Source organism: Etheostoma spectabile, unplaced genomic scaffold (assembly GCF_008692095.1).
Source record: "Etheostoma spectabile isolate EspeVRDwgs_2016 unplaced genomic scaffold, UIUC_Espe_1.0 scaffold00019355, whole genome shotgun sequence".
Lineage (NCBI taxonomy): Eukaryota > Metazoa > Chordata > Actinopteri > Perciformes > Percidae > Etheostoma > Etheostoma spectabile.
The window spans coordinates 21,374-43,149 of record NW_022604843.1 but is presented as its reverse complement, the minus strand read 5'-3'; the positions used below and the strand labels follow the sequence as shown (position 1 = coordinate 43,149).

Genomic DNA, 21,776 nt, shown 5'->3' with positions numbered 1-21,776 from the left:
CGTTAAGGCATGAGGAGTGTGATTGGTTAGGGTTGCGGAAAGAATGCAATGGTAAGCCAATCAGAGCGGAGTAAGGCAGGATAGGGCGGGACATCCCGTCACCGTCTGGAGGAAACGCAAACACACGTGGAGCACACTCCTCTTCTGATGCTGGACGAGTTGTTGTTGTTGCTATGGAGATATAAATCGTCCGTACAGAGTTTTGCTCGCTTTGGACTCACAATAGGAACACAACTGTAACGTTTCTGCTGTCCTGCGTCTGATTGTGTACCTGAACGCACCGCAGAGTCTCCGGTGGTGAGTACCGTTCCAGCTGGTCATATTTACCCGTTCAACAGCAGGGTGGACACTGAACTTCAGCAAGTCGCACTCTTCCTTTCAGCTCTAATAACATATTCATCACGTTCCCACGTCTTAGGCTAGCTACTGGAAAGTTTAGAGAGCTAACCTACAGCTTATTCTACATTACATGAAGCTAACGTTAGCCCACAAATAAATGGAGCTAGCTAAGCTACAGCAACACGGAGCTAGCTAAGCTACAGCAACACGGAGCTAGCTAAGCTACATCAACACGGAGCTAGCTAAGCTACAGCAACACGGAGCTAGCTAAGCTACAGTAAACGGAGCTAGCTAAGCTACAGCTACACGGAGCTAGCTAAGCTACAACAACACGGAGCTAGCTAAGCTACAGCAACACGGAGCTAGCTAAGCTACAACAACACGGAGCTAGCTAAGCTACAGCAACACGGAGCTAGCTAAGCTACAACAACACAGAGCTAGCTAAGCTACAGCAACACGGAGCTAGCTAAGCTACAGCAACACGGAGCTAGCTAAGCTACAGCAACACGGAGCTAGCTAAGCTACAGCAACACGGAGCTAGCTAAGCTACAGCAACACGGAGCAAGCTAAGCTACATCAACACGGAGCTAGCTAAGCTACAGCAACACGGAGCTAGCTAAGCTACAGCAACACGGAGCTAGCTAAGCTACAGCAACAATTTATTTTTCTAGTTGTTCTCCATAATCTGAGCCAATGGAAGCATGTAGATGTTAAACAGAAGAGGCCCCAGAATGGAGCCTTGCGGAACTCCGCACGTCATATTTGTACGCTCAGATGTATAATTACCTATTGACACAAAGTAATCCCTATTCTTTAGGTAGGATTTAAACCAGTTTAGTACTAAGCCAGAAAGTCCTACCCAGTTTTCCAATCGGTCTAGTAATATGTCATGGTCGACCGTGTCAAATGCAGCACTGAGATCAAGTAATACTAAGATTGAAATTTTGCCACTATCTGTGTTAAGGTGGATGTCATTAAAGACTTTGACAAGAGCCGTTTCAGTGCTGTGGTGTGGTCGGAAACCCGACTGAAAGGTACCAAAACTGTTGCTTAGTGACAAGAAATGGTTGAGTTGTTGAAAGACTACTTTTTCAATGATTTTACTTAAAAACGGAAGGTTTGATATTGGCCTATAGTTGCTCATTATTGATGTGTCTAGGTTGTTCTTTTTTAAAAGTGGCTTGATTACTGCAGTTTTCAGGGCCTGTGGAAAGATACCTGAAAGAAGAGATGTGTTCACAATCTGTAGAAGATCAGAAGTCAAACAATTGGAAACATTTTTGAAAAGTCCCGTTGGTAGAATATCAAGGCAACAGGTCGAGGTTTTCAGATGTTGAATAATGTCCTCCAGGTTTGTATGGTTGATCGTGTGAAATTCTGTCATATTGGAACTAGTTTTGCTTGAACACTGTGACAACACATATCCTGAACTTGATATGGAGGCACTGACTGTTTGTCTAATCTTCTGAATTTTGTCTTTGAAGAAGGAGGCAAAGTCATTGCAGGCCTTGGTAGATAAAAGTTCAGATGCTACTGGTACTGGAGGGTTTGTTAACCTATCAACAGTAGCAAACAAAGCACGTGAATTATTATTGTTTCTAGAGATAATATCAGAGAAGAAGGACCTTCTTGCATTCCTCAGTTCCAAATTATAAATGCGAAGTCTCTCTTTACAGGTGTTATAATGGACCAGGAGATTTGTTTTTCGCCACCTTCGTTCAGCTTTCCTACACTCTCTTTTTTCTGTTCTCACCAGAAGGACATTTCTCCATGGAGATCTTTTCTTACCAGAGACAACTTTGACCTTAGTGGGAGCAACGGCATCAATTACATTTGTAATTTTACAGTTGAAATTGTCTACAAGCTCAGTGACTGAGAGCCCAGAGAGGGCTGGTGTGGAGGAGAAAAGCTGAATAAATGTTTCACTGGTGTTTTCAGTGATATACCGTTTTCTGATTATCTTTGTTTGGACACTTTTGGGCACAGAGATAGTGCCGTTAAAGAAAACACAGGAATGATCAGAGAGAGCAACGCCAGTCACCACAACCTTGGTAATGTTCAGACCCTTTGAGACAATCAAGTCCAGTGTGTGTCCCTTATTGTGAGTGGGCTCCGTCACATGCTGAGTCAGTCCATAGTTCTCAAAAACACAACACAGTTCTTTGGTCCCCCTGTCCTGGGGGCTGTCAACATGAATGTTAAAATCACCCGCAATGATTACGCAATCAAAGTTAATACAGATTATAGACAGCAGTTCAGTGAAGTCATCAATGAAGGTTGCACAATATTTAGGTGGCCTGTAGATATTTAGAAACATTGCTTGAGGGGAAGATCTTAATTGAAGAGCCACATATTCAAAAGAAGCAAACTTTCCATAACATATTTGCGTACAGTGGAATGAGTCATTAAGCAAAATGGCGACTCCACCTCCTTTCTTATTCACTCTATTCTCACTCATAAAACTGAAGTTAGGGGGAGCTGTCTCAATAAGAACAGCAGCGCTGTTATTATGGTCTAACCAGGTTTCAGTTAAAAACATAAAATCTAGATTGTGCTTAGTAATAAAATCATTGATTAAAAAGGATTTTCCTGCCAAAGACCTGACGTTTAGTAAGGCTAGTGTTAGTGTGTTTTCATTTTTTGGGACAGGCTGTAGCTGACGAGGAATGGATGCTAAATTTGCTAAGTTTGCAGTTAAGTGTTTATTCACCATTCTTTTCCTATTACCTATCACAACATAAATTGAGGAAGAGTTGAATCCACAGGGCCCGGGCTTGTCTTTGAAAAAGTCATGAGTGTCTCTAGGCCTGGAGCCAAGGCCCGGCACATATCAGGTCATGCTTACTGGATTTTGCACACAAGCGTCCTTATCAGTCTGAGTGGAAAGAGTTTGTTTACTTCCTGGCAGAGGAGCCCGGCGTTTTACTATTAACCGGGGTTGAACCCGGCGTTTTATTTTTGCCAGGGGTTGAGAGATGGGGGAAGGAAGGGGTGTAAATTTGGTTCCAGCATCTACCAGGTGATTCATGTGGTCAGTGAACTCCAACATGGGGGTAGGGGAAAGAGGGGAAAGGGTGAGTGGAGACAGCGATGGCTCCTCAAAGGATTTGGGGTTGGTAAGAGTGTTAGAGGGGTGCTGGATGGGTGAAAAGAGGAGTTGAGGTTTTGTATCTCTGCTCTGTGGTGTCCCAGGGTCAAATCTTTCCTCAGGTGGGGGCTGTGGTGGATCACTGCCACACTTTGTTGTGTCTTCCTTTTGTTTTGATTCGTCTTGTCTCGTGTCCTTGGCAGATGTGTAGCGCAGAAAGTAAAGCAGATTAGAGGTGAACAGCTTTACTCCTGGCTTGTTAAGGGAAAGTCTATCTGCTTTAAAAAGATGTCTGCGCTCCCAGAAAATGTTTAAATTGTCAATGAACTGCAGAGAGTGGACGGTACATTCAGCTGAAAGCCATTTGTTTAGTGCCAACAGTCGGCTGAATCTCTCCTCTCCTCTTCTGACTGACGGTATAGGGCCACTGATAAACACATTTGCGTTTAGAGAGCTGACGGTGTCCAGCAGTTCCTTAAAGTCCATTTTCTGCAATTCAGACTGTTGCTTTACAACATCATTTGACCCTATATGCAGAATAATGTTCTTCACAGTTGGGTGTTCTGCTATGATAGCTGGGATTTTTTGGGTAAAGTCAGACACCATGTCTTTGGGAAAACAGAGTATTTTGGTGTTTTTACTGTTTTTTAAATCTTTTATAGCAGAGTCACCCACAATCAGGGTTTGAGGCCCAGTTGTTGGCTTTTTACTTTTTGAATTGCTCTCAGTCCTTACCCTGCTGTGTGGCGATGAAACGCAGTCCCGGTCATCAGATGACTGTCCAGCGTCTTGCAGCAGAGGAGCAAATCTGTTATCCAGTTGCACACCAGGTTGTTGGGGGGGCATTTTGTTGCTTATTTTCCCTTTTGCAGCTGTCCACGGCTGTGTCCTACTAGGTAGAGGGGTTGAAGAGGCGCTCTGCCCGGAAGATAATGCAGGCCAGCCGGTCATATCACAAATCTCAGGGCGCTGTGCCCTGCCCGTTAGTCGTCCTCCCATTTCCCAGGAGAATGATTTACTCTTAGGCTTCGCACCACAAGAGTTCCAGGGAGGACTGCCATTTGTTGATTTGTTACCCGTTCTACAGCCCTCCTGTTTCTTTGTAGCTTTGTTGGTGCTAATTAGCCGTGTGTTAGCATGCTTTTGTCCATTGTTATGGGTCCATGGTAAAGTGGTGTCATTTCCACAAGATCCGTTAACTTCCACGTTCACTTCTAGAAGGTAAACCTTGGTTTCCAGAAGTGCAATCTTCTGAAGGAGTTTGTAGTAGTCATCCACGGAGAAAGGAGGCATCTTGCTGCTAATTAGCTTTAGCTACAGTCACTGTAGGACAGGCTTGAGCTATTGGTAGGCCACACTCACGCAGGAAAATGTTAAAATATGGCAATAGCCTACTGTGCCTACAAAAAATGTATAGTCCAGTTATTTATAAGTATCCAAGAGCCGCTGCTCATAGTTTCTCTCAGAGGAAAAGCAAGATTATCACCAAAAATATGCAAGCAGAGGCAGGAGCAAGCAGCAAAAGCGTCCGCACTGTAAGAAGCAGGAAGCAAGTTATTTGTGGGTCTTCTAAGTTGCAGACCCACAAATAACCTTAGAAATAGAAAGAAGGACTAATAGGAATGATGAATTAGAGTGAGAATGGATTGTCTAAAAACAAAGTGTGAGGAGATGTTCTTCTGTCTGCATTCACCTTTCCAGTGAGGATAACACATGGGAGCCGCAAGACCACCTGGACCTGGACCTGATCACCGAGTACATGCAGAAACACAAGGAGGAGGAGGAAGAGGAAGAGGAGGAGAGGAAAAGTGTCAGGGAGGCCTCGGGAGACTCAGAGGAGCGAGGGAGCAAGAGGAAGAAGGAGGAGGTGAGTGAAGGAAAGAGGTTACTCCAGACTGAAGACTCCCAGAAATCTAATCTCAATATTAATGAAAGCACAAAGAGGGTTTCACAAATGTCTTTTAGGATTTATATATTATACCGTAATTCCTCAAAGAAGAACCGGTAGTCATTAAACTCCGCCCTCTGATAGTGGTCGGGGGGGTAACACGGGCAAATAAAGGCCGGGGGAAATCAGAGTGGATAATCTCCTCAGGGCCTTTCATATAAGGTGCATTCAAGTTCATCGTAATGTACATTTCTACCAGTTTAATTTAACAGATTCAATATATTCATGCCAAGTTTTAATCAAGGGATGCGTGGATATGCAAAACCTACTTTTCTAAACTCGGTTTACTGACCCATCTCCCTGAAACTCGGCATATAGCATCTTGAGGTTGCTGTTACAAAACGTTACTAAATTAATTTTCTTTGCGGAAATTGTAAAATATGATTTTTTTGTAAATAGAGACCCAGACAACCCTTTTGCATATCTCGTTAAAATGAAATCCTATCAACGTGAATCCTGAGATTCTTTTTTTTTCATCCCACTCTGAGACTCTGGACCAAATCTGTACAAAGGTACATATTTTTTCAAAGTCTGCTTTATTGTCAATTTCTTCACACATCAAGACATACAAAGAGATCGTAGTTACGTTTCCCTCTATCCCACGGTGGAGACGAGACATATTTTAACAATTAGGTCACAGACAAACAAACATAACATTCAAGTAAACAATATAAAAATAAGAAGGCACATACAATGAAGTAAATAAGAGCAGCAAAATGTGAGTTGAGGATGTGCAATTGTGCATACAGTAGACAGTCAATATAATAGTGCAAAAGTCAGGCCAATAAATGGCTGAGGTAGTTGGGTTTTAGGCAAGTGGCATAATGGTGCAAGTTATGTAAGAGCAGCAGAAGTGTGCTCAGAAGTGTTTTCAGGACAACAACAACAAGTTGCAAAGTGTGCATGTGTACAAGTGGAGTAGTGCAAGTGGAGTGGTGCCGGTGGCTGTAACTACAGTGTACTTTGTCGAATCTGCTTGAAACTTTTTAGGATTCATCAGAGTCCGCCCCTGACGACATCTACACGCCGAAATTTGCTCAAAGTCATAGCGCCCCCTAGTGGCAACAGGAAGTAGGCCTAGAAGACAAGGTGCTATACTTTAACGAACTCCTCCTAGAGATTTCATCACATCGACTTCAAATTCAGTCTGAGTCATCTTAAGATGTTGAAGATGAAAAGTTATTAAAAGAATTTTTTTTCGTTAAACAGTGTAGGCGTGGCATGGCGGCCATTTTGGGTGTTTAGCGATAAAGATGAAATTGGCTGTAACTACAGTGTACGTTGTCGTATCTGCTTGAAATTTCCCACAAACACCAAGAGTCCAGGCCTGAGGACACCTACAGGCCAATATGGACTTTTGGAGATAGCGCCACCATCTGGCAACAGGAAATATGCCTTATAGGACAAACATCATCCGATTTACATGAAACTTAGAATGTGTGGTCTACATGTGATAATGAGGCGGCCCCTATATTATGACCACGCCCAGTCACTCCGGCCACGCCCCCTTTCATAACATTTGAACCGTTTAACGTAGATACTTATGTGAGGTGTCATGCGGCCACGCCCCTTTTCACAGATAATGACCTGTATGACGTATAGTCTTGTGTGAGGTATCAATGAACTCAGCAGAGACTTCCTTTTTTATTGGTGATGTTTGACCCACCCCCCTATAATTCGGCCACGCCCCCTTTAACAGATAATGACTTGTATGATGTATGGACTTGTGTGAGGTATCATTGAACTCAGCAGGGAGTTCCCTTTTCATTGGCGACCATTTTCAGCGTGTGAATGACGCGCATATGCGTGGTCGCACAGGTTAGCGAGGGCCCTCCATCGCTGCTTGCAGCTTTAATTTTCTTTGGTTCTCAAATTATATTTTTTGTAAATAGAGACCAAGACAAACCTTTTACATATCTCATCCAAATTAAATCCTTTCAATGTGAATCCTGAGATTCTTTTTTTTCATCCCACAATGAGACTCTGGACCAAATCTGTACAAAGGTTCATATACATCGTGTGTATATATATATATATATATATATGAACTGCCAATGTGATCTTTACCATGTTGGAAGTGTTTGATCTAGGGCCAATCCTGGATGAATCAGAACCTTTACATACATCAAAGCTATTTTTTAAACCTCCATGATCACGACATATGTGCCGGTGTTTGTCGGTGGCATCAGTGATCCTCAGCAGTTTTATTTCAGAGCACAGCAGAAAGCTCTGCTGAGCTTCAGGAATGCTTGAGGAAATGTAGCTTGTGTGGACAATACCACATTACTTGCTCAATAAAAGAGGTGAACCTCTGAAAAGCTGTTTGATTCAGAAACCAGACACGCTGCTGAGAAGTAGTTAAACTAGTATCATTACTGCCCAATACTGCTGGAGATACAAGTTTGATTTAGCAACAACAAGCTAAAACAAAAGGTCAAAGGTCAACTGGTGCCCCTCATTGCTAATGTCTATCAGGGACAATGGTTCTAAATTACTTTACTGCAGTAGACCTAGTCCAGCAACATAAAGACAACACAATAACCCCTACAGATACAAGTGCAATGTAAAAATCTGATAATTAAGAAAGGTAATGCATCAGACAAACTATGTTCCACAGACATTCTTTAAATGTGGACATAGTTTCTAGTTTAAGATAGATCTCTACAGCGGCACCTCACTAACTCACTCTCTGTTTTTCTGTCTAGAAACGGAGAGAAAGAGCTGACAGCGGACATCACCGCTGTCCCCACTGTGACAGAACCTTCACATCAAGATATTTTAAGATTCATCAGATAGTTTACAATATAGAGAAGCCTTACAGCTGTGATCAATGTGGGGCAGCTTTCACACTACAGAGCACCTTAAAAAGCCATCAGCGCATTCACACTGGAGAGAAGCCGTACAGCTGTGAACAGTGTGGGAAAACGTTTTCTTACAGTGGTAGCCTTAAAACTCACCAGCGCATTCACACTGGAGAGAAGCCGTACAGCTGTGAACAATGTGGGAAAGCGTTTTCTTTGAGGGGTAACCTTAGAAAACACCAACTTATTCACACTGGAGAGAAGCCGTACAGCTGTGAACAATGTGGGGAAACGTTTGCTCAGAGTGATAACCTTAAATCTCACCAGCGCATTCACACTGGAGAGAAACCGTACTGGTGTGAACAGTGTGGGGAAGCGTTTTCTCAGAGTGGTAACCTTAAATCTCACCAGCGCATACACACTGGAGAGAAACCTTACTGGTGTGATCAATGTGGGAAAACCTTTTCTCAGAGTAGTCACCTTAAAAAACACCAGCGCATTCACACGGCCTCGTTGTGAACATGTTCCAGAGCCAAGCTGTTTCCTCCTCCTCATGCCCTGATAGCTGTGTTGTTATATTCTGATCTTCTCTCCACATTGAAGGCTGACCAGCAGTAACTCTATCTTCTGAACAGCATGTATGTTGTCCTGGCTACGACTACATATTACGCTCCCTCCCTTTGAAGGGGTCGTCCTGTCATTCATGTAAATAGTTTTAACCCTCTGCTTTGAACCGTAGTGGACTCAGTTCTGAGACGCAGGCAGCACAGTTGCTTTTCACCGACTGTAAGACCCAGGCGGACCCAGCAGAGCATGCTGGGAAACGCCGGCCTCTCAGCTGATCTAACAGCTGATTGGTTCTGAATTGACTTAACATGATGACGTTTTTCTAAACTTTTTATTGATTTTGAATTGGAGGGATTTTAACTGCTATTAGTTTAATTTGAAGGCGTATTCTGTCCAGAACACATGTTGTGTGGCTGATAGTGACGTTTAGAAGTCAGAGAGACTAAATCTGTTCAGATTACAGATCATCTCCAGTCTGTTGTTTATTAAAATCAGCAACAGATCACATGTAGAGCTTTTTGAGAGCTACTCTGTCATAATAAAAACAACTAGAGACTGTGGACCAGCTGATATATGGGTCTGATAACATTTTATTAAATCGGACCACAGTGTTCCTGTCACTTCCTGTCCAGCCTGAAGGCTGCAGAAACATCTGGAAACTGTCCGACTTGGGAGCGGATTCTGTCCCCGTCCCCCGGCTCTCGTCCCCTTTACAGGCGAGGAGCAGCTCATCTCCAACGAGCCTCATGTGAGCTGTCCCGCTCTGTCCTTTACAACTCAAGGGACAGATGTGCAGACAGTGACTATTGAGTCTTGTAACTGCGAGGTATTTTCCAACTAAATAACACAAATGATTATAACCTTTATAGTAACCAATAGAAATAATTAGGTACTTTTCAGATGATTATGTAACTGGTTAAGTAGAAGTAAAGAATGTGATGTATTTGGTGTAACAGTTATAATGTAATCAACTAAAATATGATTATAACCAGAAGACAGAATGAAGGAGGTTATGATTTAAATGTGATTATGAATAAGCATGTGATGAAATGTGTGTGTAGAGAATAAGGGAAGTGAGAGGGAGATGTTAGGACACGCCCAGAGCAGGAAGGGAAATGTGTGTGCAGAGCAGAGATGTGTGTATCTGAAAATGTGTGTGTATGTGAGGAAAGTTAGAGATGTGTGTGTTCCAAGAAAGATGTAAAAAGGGAAGACAAAGAGCGAACAGCGTTATTCCTCGGCGGATCTCAGAAGGCAATGGACTGGACCCAGAACAGCACCGGACCACAGGACCTCCAATAGCCTTGACTTTGATTATAAATATGAGTTGATGTGGACTCTCTCTTCAGCGCATACCCACTTATCAGGTTTTTTTCTATTCTCTGGTTTTGATACTCTCTGCTTTTAGAGCAGAAAGGGAAAAGATTATTTCTGTATTCTCTACTTGTTTTTTGATTATTCACTAAATAATAAAACCACCTGAGCTTGTTGTGAGCTAGGAGACCAAAAGACTTGTATTCCTTGATTTTAGTCATTTAATTTCTTTCTCACCCCTCAGCTTTCCGAGGGCAGAAGTTCCCCTCCTGTGAGGGTAGTTAAGACTCTAGTAAAAATAAATAAAACTAACTAATTATTACTACATATAATTTTACTAATCCATTTTAAAAAGTGTTAAGTTAGCAAATCACTATGTGTCAATTAATATAGTCCTAACCATCTGCCCCGCTGATAGTAACGGGTGTTATTATACGGCAGAAGTGGGCATAGTAGGAACGGCGGGGGGGGGGGGGTTACTGAGGGGAAGGTCTAAAAGGAGTTAGCCCTCAACCAAGCGAGAGCGATACGACGCCTCAGTAACTGTCACACCGTTCGACACGACGGCTGAGGATTTACAAAAACTATTTGAGGGATTTGGACAAAGCCTCAAGTTTCTTAAGGATCCTCCAGCTCAGCTCATCAAGAGATGAAGAAGCTGCTGGAAGCCGAGCTGAAGAAGGTCCAGCAGTATGCAGTGGATGTGACTCTTGATCCTGATCCAGCACATCCTGCTCTCATCCTGTCTGATGATGGGAAACAAGAGAATCATAATGATGTATGGAAGACAATTCCAAAAAGCTAAAAGAGGTTTTTTTAAAAGAGGGTGTTTGTGGACTATGAGGAGGGTCTGGTCTCCTTTTATGACGTAGATGCTGCAGCTCTTATCTACTCCTTTACTGGCTGCTCCTTCACTGAGAAACTCTTCCCATTCTTCCATACTGGTAATAATGAAGGTGGTAAAAACTCTGCCCCTCTGATCATCTCTCCTGTCAGAGTAAACTAATCAGAACCAGAATACTTTATACTTTGTGAGAATACAGTGCCTTCCTTTTTCTTTGGGTCTCATCATGATCTTGTTCATCTGGTCCCTTCCCAAGGGAAAGCTTTGTCTGAAGTAGTCTCTTCATTTCAGATTGTCTCAGTGAAGACATTAAACACAACTCAGTTGATCTATTTATATAGTAACAGCGTATGGTTACATTAAAGGTTACTGTTCTCTCATAATGTTAAGATAACAACATTAATCATACAATTAACCAGCTAGCACACCATATAAGGTAACGTTAACATTCATCCAAGTGGAACTAGCTAACATTACATTAATATTGGATGGCATCAACGGCCACTGCACTGTTTATATGCAGCGCGACAGCGAGGGAGCTTTTTGTCAGATGTCTGGAGATTAATAGCATTGAAAAGTACATTTCTACTAGTTATATACACTAATTTGTCTGTTAAGTACCTGCTGTAGTCACTAGAAAGAAAAGCTGTTTGTTGACACTATACCCAAAACAATGCTGATGGTCATATACTGGATAGTTACCACGGCAACATCCACTTCACCGCCTACTCAGTCCCCCCCCCCCCCCCCCCACCCACACAAGATGATCAGACAGAGGAACAAGTCGTATCTTGGTGTTGTACAAGTTTTATTTAGGCAGTCTCATCTCTTTTTGGGGGGGTGATTTATTTCTATTTCCTGTGTTGATTGATTTACACTTCATAGTTACCAGGTTGTATTATATGTATCTGATGACATCATCAACACATTAATTTGATGCATCATGACACACGTTATGTAGACGATATCTATTTAAACCTCTGTTAAACCCACAGACATTTATTATAACTTCCAGAAGAAATCAGTTTCTAAAGACACCAGATATGTCAAGATGGAGTTTGAGTTCATTTGCAAACAAATGAAGCAAAACATCCACATTTATTAATATTTGATGAGCAGCCCCAGAAAACATATAGCTGAATATTTGATTGTGTGATGAAGCTTCATTTAAGAGTGAGGCCTATTCCATCCCATAATGTCTCCAGAACACAGTATGTGTCCTTGTTATACCGGGTAGAAAAAGTTGATGGATGGTTCTATCTTGGGTGAAAAGTCTTTTGGATAATTACTGGTCACTTTGGCCATTTTTTATTGGTTTCATGAATTCTGTAAGATGGTTTATGAGTCAAAGAAATGTGTAAATATGTGATAGTAGAATAAAAAGTGTAAAATAAAGCAGGTGTTGAACACAAGGCCTGAGGAAGCAGTGACTTCATCACTAGAGGAAATGTTCAGGAAGCAGAGCTTTGTCAGCACTGCTGGTCTTTAATAAAAACTGGTCTACACAACAGGATGGGGACATGGTCTAATCAAATCTAGTTCAGATATCTAGAAAGTTCTTTCTCTCTATGAAGAATTAAATACAGATATCTGCAATAAATATCCAGTCTAGCTACTAAATATTAAAACAGCCACTTGTACTATTTAAGGATTTAAATGTAGTTTTGACTAATTAAAGTTGGAGATATCTTGAAAAACAATTTCTACCAGTAAGAATGTTACTGTGCATATCTTTAATTACCATTCTGACTAGTTAGAATATCCCTTTGACCAGGAGAAATGCTATTATTAATATCTAAATGTAACTACAGATAGGAGTGTGGTGTGATTAAATGTTAAACGGCCTGCCGTAGCACCTGAGACCTTCTTCCTGTTTTCATCTCTAGATGTTCTGCAGAGCTTCTTCTAGCGGGGAACGTCTGACAATAACAACAACTTTAGTTTTCTATGGTGGAAGTTGACTTTATTGTTTAAATATGTTGTATAATCTCTCTGAAAGAGTCCAACAACAATAATTGATGAGTATTAATTTAAACTCTGAACATTTCTTGAGAGCTGACAGTCTTCCTTCCTGAGATTAAGAGATGAGTTGACTATCGCGACGGCTTATTCCTGAGCAGTTCTGCTGGGTTTTCATAGAGGACTTCTGGTTCTGAACCCGTAGAGCAGCTGTAGCTCTCACCCTGTTGGGTCTCATCAATCTTTTGAGTCTTCAGTTCTTCTCACTGCAGCTTGATGTCTCTCTGCAGAAGACTCTTATGTTAATATGTGATAGTATATGTAGCAGTGTTGTTACTGTAATGCTACTGCAGTACCTGATACACAAATATCTTGTCATGAAAACTACGGCTTTAAACTCTGAACATCTGAGAGCTGACAGCCGTCCTCATGTCCGAGCTGGTCTCCATGACTCCCTGCTCCACTGCAGCAGCAGAACAGGCCTCCATGTAGACCACTAACTGGTGACCCAGAACCACCACTAGATGGATCCCAACACTAAGGAGTGATGAGACAGAGTTCCTGTCCTGCTGCCACGCCCACCACCAAACTAACTGAATCACAGCAACAGCCTTTTCACTTTAGTGGAAAGATTCTGGAGATTTTTCTTAAAGATTTTTTGAAGAGTTACTTATTTCAATAGCACCGAAAGAAGGATCATGATTTTTTGACATTCGCTAAATAAACCAACTCTTAGTGAGACAAATTCCCATTTCCTTGGTGCTTCATAGAGAAACCTGTTGGGGGGCTCTATAGAGAAAAAGCAACAAGCAAATAGCAAATAAATGGCCAAAACTGCATAACGCCCCTTTAAATTTCTACTATTACTAGGTCTTTCTCGTTGAGCCCCTGCCACTCAAAATGTTTCACGAAAACTTAACAAAACCCTTTATAATAATAAAAGAGAATGCATGTGCACATGTTGAGACAATCTAACAAGGATAGGCTATGAGAGCATATATTCTTTATGTTGTAGGGAAATATGAAAGAGAGAAATGGAGGTTAATTCTTTATAAAGCCCTACTTCCTGTTCCTCCCTTAAGGGATTGGTAACCCTAAGAATCCTGAAAGTGATACCCAATCAAAAAGTCTTAACAGGTAAGGTAGGATCATCACACAACAAGTAGCTCTGACATCTAGATATTGAGAATATGAATGCAGTTTGATTATGACATTTATTTATTATAACTCTCCCTCTATCTGTGTGCATTCATGTCCCATTAGTGCATGTTACTAACTGAACTTCTTCTCCGGAGTTCTTGTGCTTTCTTGCAGATTTCCTTGGATTGGGGCAGCACCTGGATCGTGTTCCCAGCTGCTGCCCTGGTCCTAAAAAATACCACTGTAGAAGAGCTTAAATGTGTCTGGCACCTGTTAGATCACAAGAAACATTTCCACATCTCCAACACAGAACACAGGTGGGTAACAAACAGCAATGATTAGCCCCTCCCCTCAGGCAGGTAGGGGGGAAGAAGCAGGAAATAAAATCACTTTTCTAATTGGCTGACATCTGTTGGACAGGCTTTGACGTAGTGTTAGACTTGAGACCTGGACTCTGGACTTCCGAAGGTGTGTTGGCGTCCTGGGATCAGATGCACACAGACGCCCAGACGGACGAGGAAGTAAAGTAAAGAGCAGCTTGGTCTCTGAAGGCGTTTCCTGGACACACGGAGGTGGACAGAGTCTGGAAGTGGACCTGAAGAGTTCAGCAGGTGAGAATCCTACCAGAGGAACATGGAAATGTCTGATAATCAGGATCACTTTGATCACATGGTGATGTGTCGCTGTTTAACTGGACAGTAGAAAGGGTTCTTCATGCTGATTGGCTGATTCAAAACATCGATTTGATGCTTGCAGATACAGTGGTGTGAAAAAGTGTTTGCCCCCTTCCTCATTTCCTGTTCCTTTGCATGTTTGTCACACTTAAGTGTTTCGGAACATCAAACCAATTTAAACAATAGTCAAGGACAACACAAGTAAACACAAAATGCAATTTGTAAATGAAGGTGTTTATTATTAAAGGTGAAAAAAAATCCAAACCATCATGGCCCTGTGTGAAAAAGTGATTGCCCCCTAAACCTAATAACTGGTTGGGCCCCCCTTAGCAGCAACAACTGCAACCAAGCGTTTGCGATAACGTGCAATGAGGCTTTTACAGCGTCCTGGAGGAATGTTGGCCCACTCATCTTTGCAGAATTGTCCTAATTCAGTTACATTAGAGGGTTTTCGAGCATGAACGGCCTTTTTAAGGTCATACCACAACATCTCAATAGGATTCAGGTCAGGACTTTGGCTAGGCCACTCCAAAGTCTTCATTTTGTTTTTCTTCAGCCATTCGGTGGTGGACTTGCTGGTGTGTTTAGGATCATTGTCCTGCTGCAGAACCCAAGTTCGTTTCAGCTTGAGTACACGAACAGATGGTCGGACATTCTCCTTCAGGATCTCTTGGTAGACAGCAGAATTCATAGTTCCTTTTATCACGGCAAGTCTTCCAGGTCCTGAAGCAGCAAAACAGCCCCAGATCATCACACTACCACCACCATATTTTACTGTTGGTATAATGTTCTTTTTATGAAATGCAGTGTTCCTTCTACGCCAGATATACTTGGACACACACCTTCCAAAGAGTTCCACTTTTGTCTCATCGGTCCACAGAATGTTGTCCCAAAAGTCTTGGGGATCATCAAGATGTGTTGTGGAGAAATTGAGACGAGCTTTGATGTTCTTTTTGCTCAGCAGTGGTTTTCTCCTTGGAACTCTGCCATGCAGGCCATTTTTGCTGAGTCTTTTCCTGATGGTGGAGGCATGAACGCTGACCTTAACTGAGGCAAGTGAGGCCTGCAGTTCTTTGGACGTTGTTGTGGGGTCTTTTGTGACCTCTTGGATGAGCTCTTGGGGTAATTTTGGGCGGCCGGCCACTCCTGGGAAGGTTCACCACTGTTCCATGTCTTCTCCATTTGTGGATAATGGCTCTCACTGTGGTTCGCTGGATTCCCAAAGCTTTGGAAATGGCTTTATAACCCTTTCCAGACTGATAGATCTCAATTACTTTCTTTCTCAATTGTTCCTGAATTTCTTTGGGTCTCGGCATGATGTGTAGCTTTTAAGGATCTTCTGGTGGACCTTACCGTGTCAAGCAGCTCCTATTTAAGTGATGCCTTGATTGTGAACAGGTGTGGCAATAATCAGGCCTGGGTGTGGCTAGAGAAATTGAACTCAGGTGTGGACAACCACAGTTATAGTATGTTTTAACAAGGGGGGCAATCACTTTTTCACACAAGGCCATGATGGTTTGGATTTTTTTTCACCTTTAATAATAAACACCTTCATTTACAAATTGCATTTTGTGTTTACTTGTGTTGTCCTTGACTATTGTTTAAATTGGTTTGATGTTCCAAAACACTTAAGTGTGACAAACATGCAAAGGAACAGGAAATGAGGAAGGGGGCAAACACTTTTTCACACCACTGTAACTTCTTCCCCAGGGTTCTTGTGCTTTCTTGCAGATTTCCTTGGATTGGGGCAGCACCTGGATCGTGTCCCAGCTGCTGCCCTGGTCCTGCTAAATGCACTAAATACTTTGTTTAAAAAATAAAAAATACGACTGTATAAGAGCTTAAATGTGTCTGGCACCTGTTAGATCACAAGAATCATTTCCACATCTCCAACACAGAACACAGGTGGGTAACAAACAGCAATGATTAGCCCCTCCCCTCAGGCAGGTAGGGGGGAAGAAGCAGGAAATAAAATCCCTTTTCTAATTGGCTGACATCCACTATCTGTTGGACAGGCTTTGACGTAGTGTTAGACTTGAGACCTGGACTCTGGACTTCCGAAGGTGTGTCTGCGTCCTGGGATCAGATGCACACAGACACCCGGACGGACGAGGAAGAAAAGTAAAGAGCAGCTTGGTCTCTGAAGGCGTTTCCTGGACACACGGAGGTGGACAGAGTCTGGAAGTGGACCTGAAGAGTTCAGCAGGTGAGAATCCTACCAGAGGAATGTGGAAATGTCTGATAATCAGGATCACTTTGATCACATGGTGATGTGTCGCTGTTTAACTGGACAGTAGAAAGGGTTCTTCATGCTGATTGGCTGATTCAAAACATTGATTTGATGCTTGCAGATGTTCTTCAGAACTTCTCTCTGAGGTAAATGACGTGGATCTGGTACTGAGTCCTCAGCCCTAAATAGCCGATAGTAAGAGGCTTCTGAACCCTTTCTAGATGGACCAGAGCCAGCCAAGGGTGGGAGGGAACTTAGTGGCTGCTGAGGGCCCCTCAGCTGTCAGGGGCCCTTCAGGAAGAGAAAATGTGAAATAAAAATTAGGGCTGAAGCACCGAGACGCTATGTCATTGAATGAGGACCGACGGGTTAGTTAATGAGTAGTTACTGATTAACTGTGATCCAGCACTAATGATGAGTGACTGTATTATGCTTCATACTGACTGGTTAATCATTAATGATTATACAACAGTAGATCCATCCAGACGATGTGATTGGTCAACATTTAGAACGAGCTCAGATCACACACCCAGAGCCATTTGAGCACCCGGCGCATCACTTAAAGTATCACTCCGCCATTTCTGTCAACATTAAATAATAAAAACAGTTTGAAAACATTAGTATTCATGTAAGTTATTCAAGTAAGTTGACTGACTAAACGGGGGACTAGAAATCCTCTCTCTTGATTATTTATTTTGAGACCAAATTGCCCCACAATATGAATACAGTTAGATTATAATATATTATATATATATATATATATATATATATATATATATATATATGTACTTTTATGTTGCTGGTACCAGTTGTTGTATGGGTTAGCGGTGCGTGCTCACATGTCTCTCAGCAGAGTCAGCAGCTGTCTCGTGTTCCCAGTAACGACGAGAGGAGCTCACAAAGCAAAGGTCCTCTCCTGCTGTAATCTCCACTTCTTTTACAGTCGTCTTGTTAAAATGTTTTCTGCCATAAAAGCAACCCTCGGCCCGGCTGCTCCTCCATGTAATGCTGCGGCTTGCTGGTCTCATGTGCAGGTCATGAGTCAGATTTAATCAGCACCAGGAAACCAGTTAGATCTGAATCTCCACTGACTTCCCTGCTGAGATATGAGGGAGTGTCACGACGTCTCCATCAGCCTGAACACCTGATTCTCTGAACCTGGATCAGCTGTTTGTTCTCTGACTCTACAAAACTACCCCGAGCCGTTAGTGAAGGCAGAAAGTTATTTTTAATTGGTACGTGTGTGTCACAAACCTCCTCTTGGCTTTAGGTGTGTGCTGCAGCAGCACCCCCACACTCTTCCATTAAAACTCAAACTTTGAATAACTTCATTGTTGAGGTCTTTAGATTGCACAGCACAACAAGTTCAAGTTGATTCTAATTCATCTGAAGGAGGAGATTGTTAAAGTATGACTCCTGGAAATGAGGGCAGAGTCTTTTTAAATGAGTCAGCAAGCTAACAGCAAAGCCTCAATTTACTTTTAATGTTCTCAAACTAAGAGAGATGTTCTCCTGTCATCCTAAAACAGTCAATTCAATTCAATTCAATTTTATTTATAGTATCAAATCACAACAAGAGTTATCTCAAGACACTTTACAGATAGAGCAGGTCTAGACCACACTCCAGAATTTACAAGGACCCAACAGGTCTAGTAGTTTCCTCCAGAGCAGCAACAGGGCCACAGTGGAGAGGAAAAACTTCCTTTTAGGCAGAAACCTCGGTCAGACCCAGACCCAGACCCAGACCCAGGCTCTTGGTAGGCGGTGTCTGACGGGCCAGTTGGGGTTATTGGAAATAACAAAAATAGAAAAAATAGTAGTTTGTAGCAGTTCTTTGTAGTAGTTCATGGCATAGCAGGGCACTGTGGGCATTACAAGGCACAGCAGGACGTAGCAGGACGTAGCAGGACGTAGCAGGACGTAGCAGGACGTAGCAGGACGTTGCAGGACGTAGCAGGACGTAGCAGGACGTAGCAGGACGTAGCAGGACGTTGCAGGACGTAGCAGGACGTAGCAGGACGTAGCAGGACGTAGCAGGACGTAGCAGGAGCAGGACGTAGCAGGACGTAGCAGGACGTAGCAGGACGTAGCAGGACGTTGCAGGACGTAGCAGGACGTAGCAGGACACTGCAGTGTAGCAGTTGAACATGGCATCACAGAACGTGGAGCGGGACCATGGCGACAGCTGCTTCCCTGATTTTGGAGCCTCTCTGATCCGAGGGAACATGCTGGGGAAAAAAAAGAACATAAGGACTCCGGGGAATGACTCCCCAGATTTAGGTTAGTAACTAGGTTAGTAACTTGGTTAGTAACAGGCATTTCTGGGACATGGATGCACATAAATGAAAAGATGGAAAGATAGAGGAGAGAGGAGCTCAGTGTATCAAAATAAGTCCCCAGCTGTCTAAAACTATTACAACAAAACCAAGAGAGACGAGGTAAAGAGAGCTCCAGCCCGGTCGGGCTAGAACTCTCCCCAACCGGATCGGGCTGTATGCCAAGTCTCCCTTTAGTTTTACTATATTCTTGATTATATGATAGATAAATCTGAAAACTATGTGACTAACTACTACTCCCTAACAATATTTGATTCTATGTCCTAACTATAAGCTTTATCAAAAAGGAAAGTCTTAAGCCTACTCTTAAATGTGGAGACGGTGTCTGCCTCCCGGAGCCAGACTGGAACCTGGTTCCACAGGAGAGGAGCCTGATAGCTGAACGCTCTGGTCCCTGGACCCAGACCGGAACCTGGTTCCACAGGAGAGGAGCCTGATAGCTGAAGGCTCTCCCTGGACCCAGACCGGAACCTGGTTCCACAGGAGAGGAGCCTGATAGCTGAAGGCTCTGGTCCCTGGACCCAGACCGGAACCTGGTTCCACAGGAGAGGAGCCTGATAGCTGAAGGCTCTGGCTCCCGTTCTACTTTTAGAGACTCGAGGAACCACCAGTAACCCTGCATTCTGGGAGCGTAGTGCTCTCGCAGGGTTGTAAGGTACTATGAGCTCTTCAAGATAAGATGGTGCCTGACCATTTAGGTGGAGACCTCACAAACATCAGCAGCGGCTTTGGGTGGAGACCTCACCAACATCAGCGGTGACTTTGGGTGGAGACCTCACCAACATCAGTGGTGACTTTGGGTGGAGACCTCACCAACATCAGCAGTGACTTTGGGTGGAGACCTCACCAACATCAGTGGTGACTTTGGGTGGAGACCTCTCCAACATCAGCAGTGACTTTGGGTGAAGACCTCACCAACATAAGTGGTGACTTTGGGTGGAGACCTCTCCAACATCAGCATTGGCTTTGGGTGGAGACCTCAACAAAATCAGCGGTGACTTTGGGTGGAGACCTCACAAACATCAGCAGTAAACTTTGGGTGGAAACCTCACCAACATCAGCGGTGACTTTCGGTGGAGACCTCACCAACATCAGCAGTAAACTTTGGGTGGAGACCTCACCAACATCAGCGGTGACTTTGGGTGGAGACCTCACCAACATCAGCAGCAACTTTGGGTGGAGACCTCACCAACATCAGCGGTGACTTTGGGTGGAGACCTCACAAACATCAGCAGTGACTTTGGGTGGAGACCTTACCAATATCAGCAGTAAACTTTGGGTGGAGACCTCACCAACATCAGCGGTGACTTTGGGTGGAGACCTCACCAACATCAGTGGTGACTTTGGGTGGAGACCTCACCAACATCAGCAGTGACTTTGGGTGCAGACCTCACCAACATCAGCAGTAAACTTTGGGTGGAGACCTCACCAACATCAGCGGTGACTTTGGGTGGAGACCTCACCAACATCAGCAGTGACTTTGGGTGGAGACCTCACCAACATCAGCGGTGACTTTGGGTGGAGACCTCACCAACATCAGCAGCAACTTTGGGTGGAGACCTCACCAACATCATTAGCGACTTTGGGTGGAGACCTCACCAACATCAGCGGTGACTTTGGGTGGAGACCTCACAAACATCAGCAGTGACTTTGGGTGGAGACCTTACCAATATCAGCAGTAAACTTTGGGTGGAGACCTCACCAACATCAGCGGTGACTTTGGGTGGAGACCTCACCAACATCAGTGGTGACTTTGGGTGGAGACCTCACCAACATCAGCAGTGACTTTGGGTGCAGACCTCACCAACATCAGCAGTAAACTTTGGGTGGAGACCTCACCAACATCAGCGGTGACTTTGGGTGGAGACCTCACCAACATCAGCGGTGACTTTGGGTAGAGACCTCACCAACATCAGCGGCAACAAACAACGCCAGCGTCCTCTCTCAACTGCCCCAAGTAAGTAGTCCTACAGGCCTGGGCTGTGGGCTTAGGCCACTGCGTTAACCTTAACTTACATCCTCCGGTCATCATAGCATCCTCCGGTCAGCATCCTCCGGTCACCATGGCATCCTCCGGTCAGAATCCTCCAGTCAGCATCCTCCGGTCACCATGGCATCCTCCGGTCATCATAGCATCCTCCGGTTAGCATCCTCCGGTCACCATGAAATCCTCCGGTCAGAATCCTCCAGTCAGCATCCTCCGGTCACCATGGCATGCTCCGGTCAGCATCCTCCGGTCCCAATGGCATCCTCCGGTCCCAATGGCATCCTCCGGTCACCATGGCATCCTCAGGTCAGCATCCTCCGGTCGCCATAGCATCCTCCAGTCAGCTTCCTCCAATCAGCATCCTCCGGTCACCATGGCAACCTCCGGTCAGTATCCTCCGGTCACCATGGCATCCTCCAGTCAGCATCCTCCGGTCACCATGGCATCCTCCTGTCAGCATCCTCCGGTCACCATGGCATCCTCCGGTCACCATGGCATCCTCCGGTCAGCATCCTCCGGTCACCATGGCATCCTCCGGTCACCATGGCA

The 21,776-nt window shown here is 43.9% G+C and overlaps 1 protein-coding gene across 1 annotated transcript in view; it reads left to right on the top strand.

Moving 5' to 3' along the window:
- Positions 1-8,852, top strand: part of LOC116684613 (zinc finger protein 665) — a 40,311-nt gene extending 31,459 nt beyond the window's left edge. The window contains exon 8 of the mRNA XM_032510132.1: positions 8,081-8,852. Coding sequence (XP_032366023.1) covers positions 8,081-8,695 — 615 coding nt within the window. The 3' untranslated portion in view covers positions 8,696-8,852. The remainder of the gene's footprint in view (positions 1-8,080) is intronic.
- Positions 8,853-21,776: the final 12,924 nt, after the last annotated feature.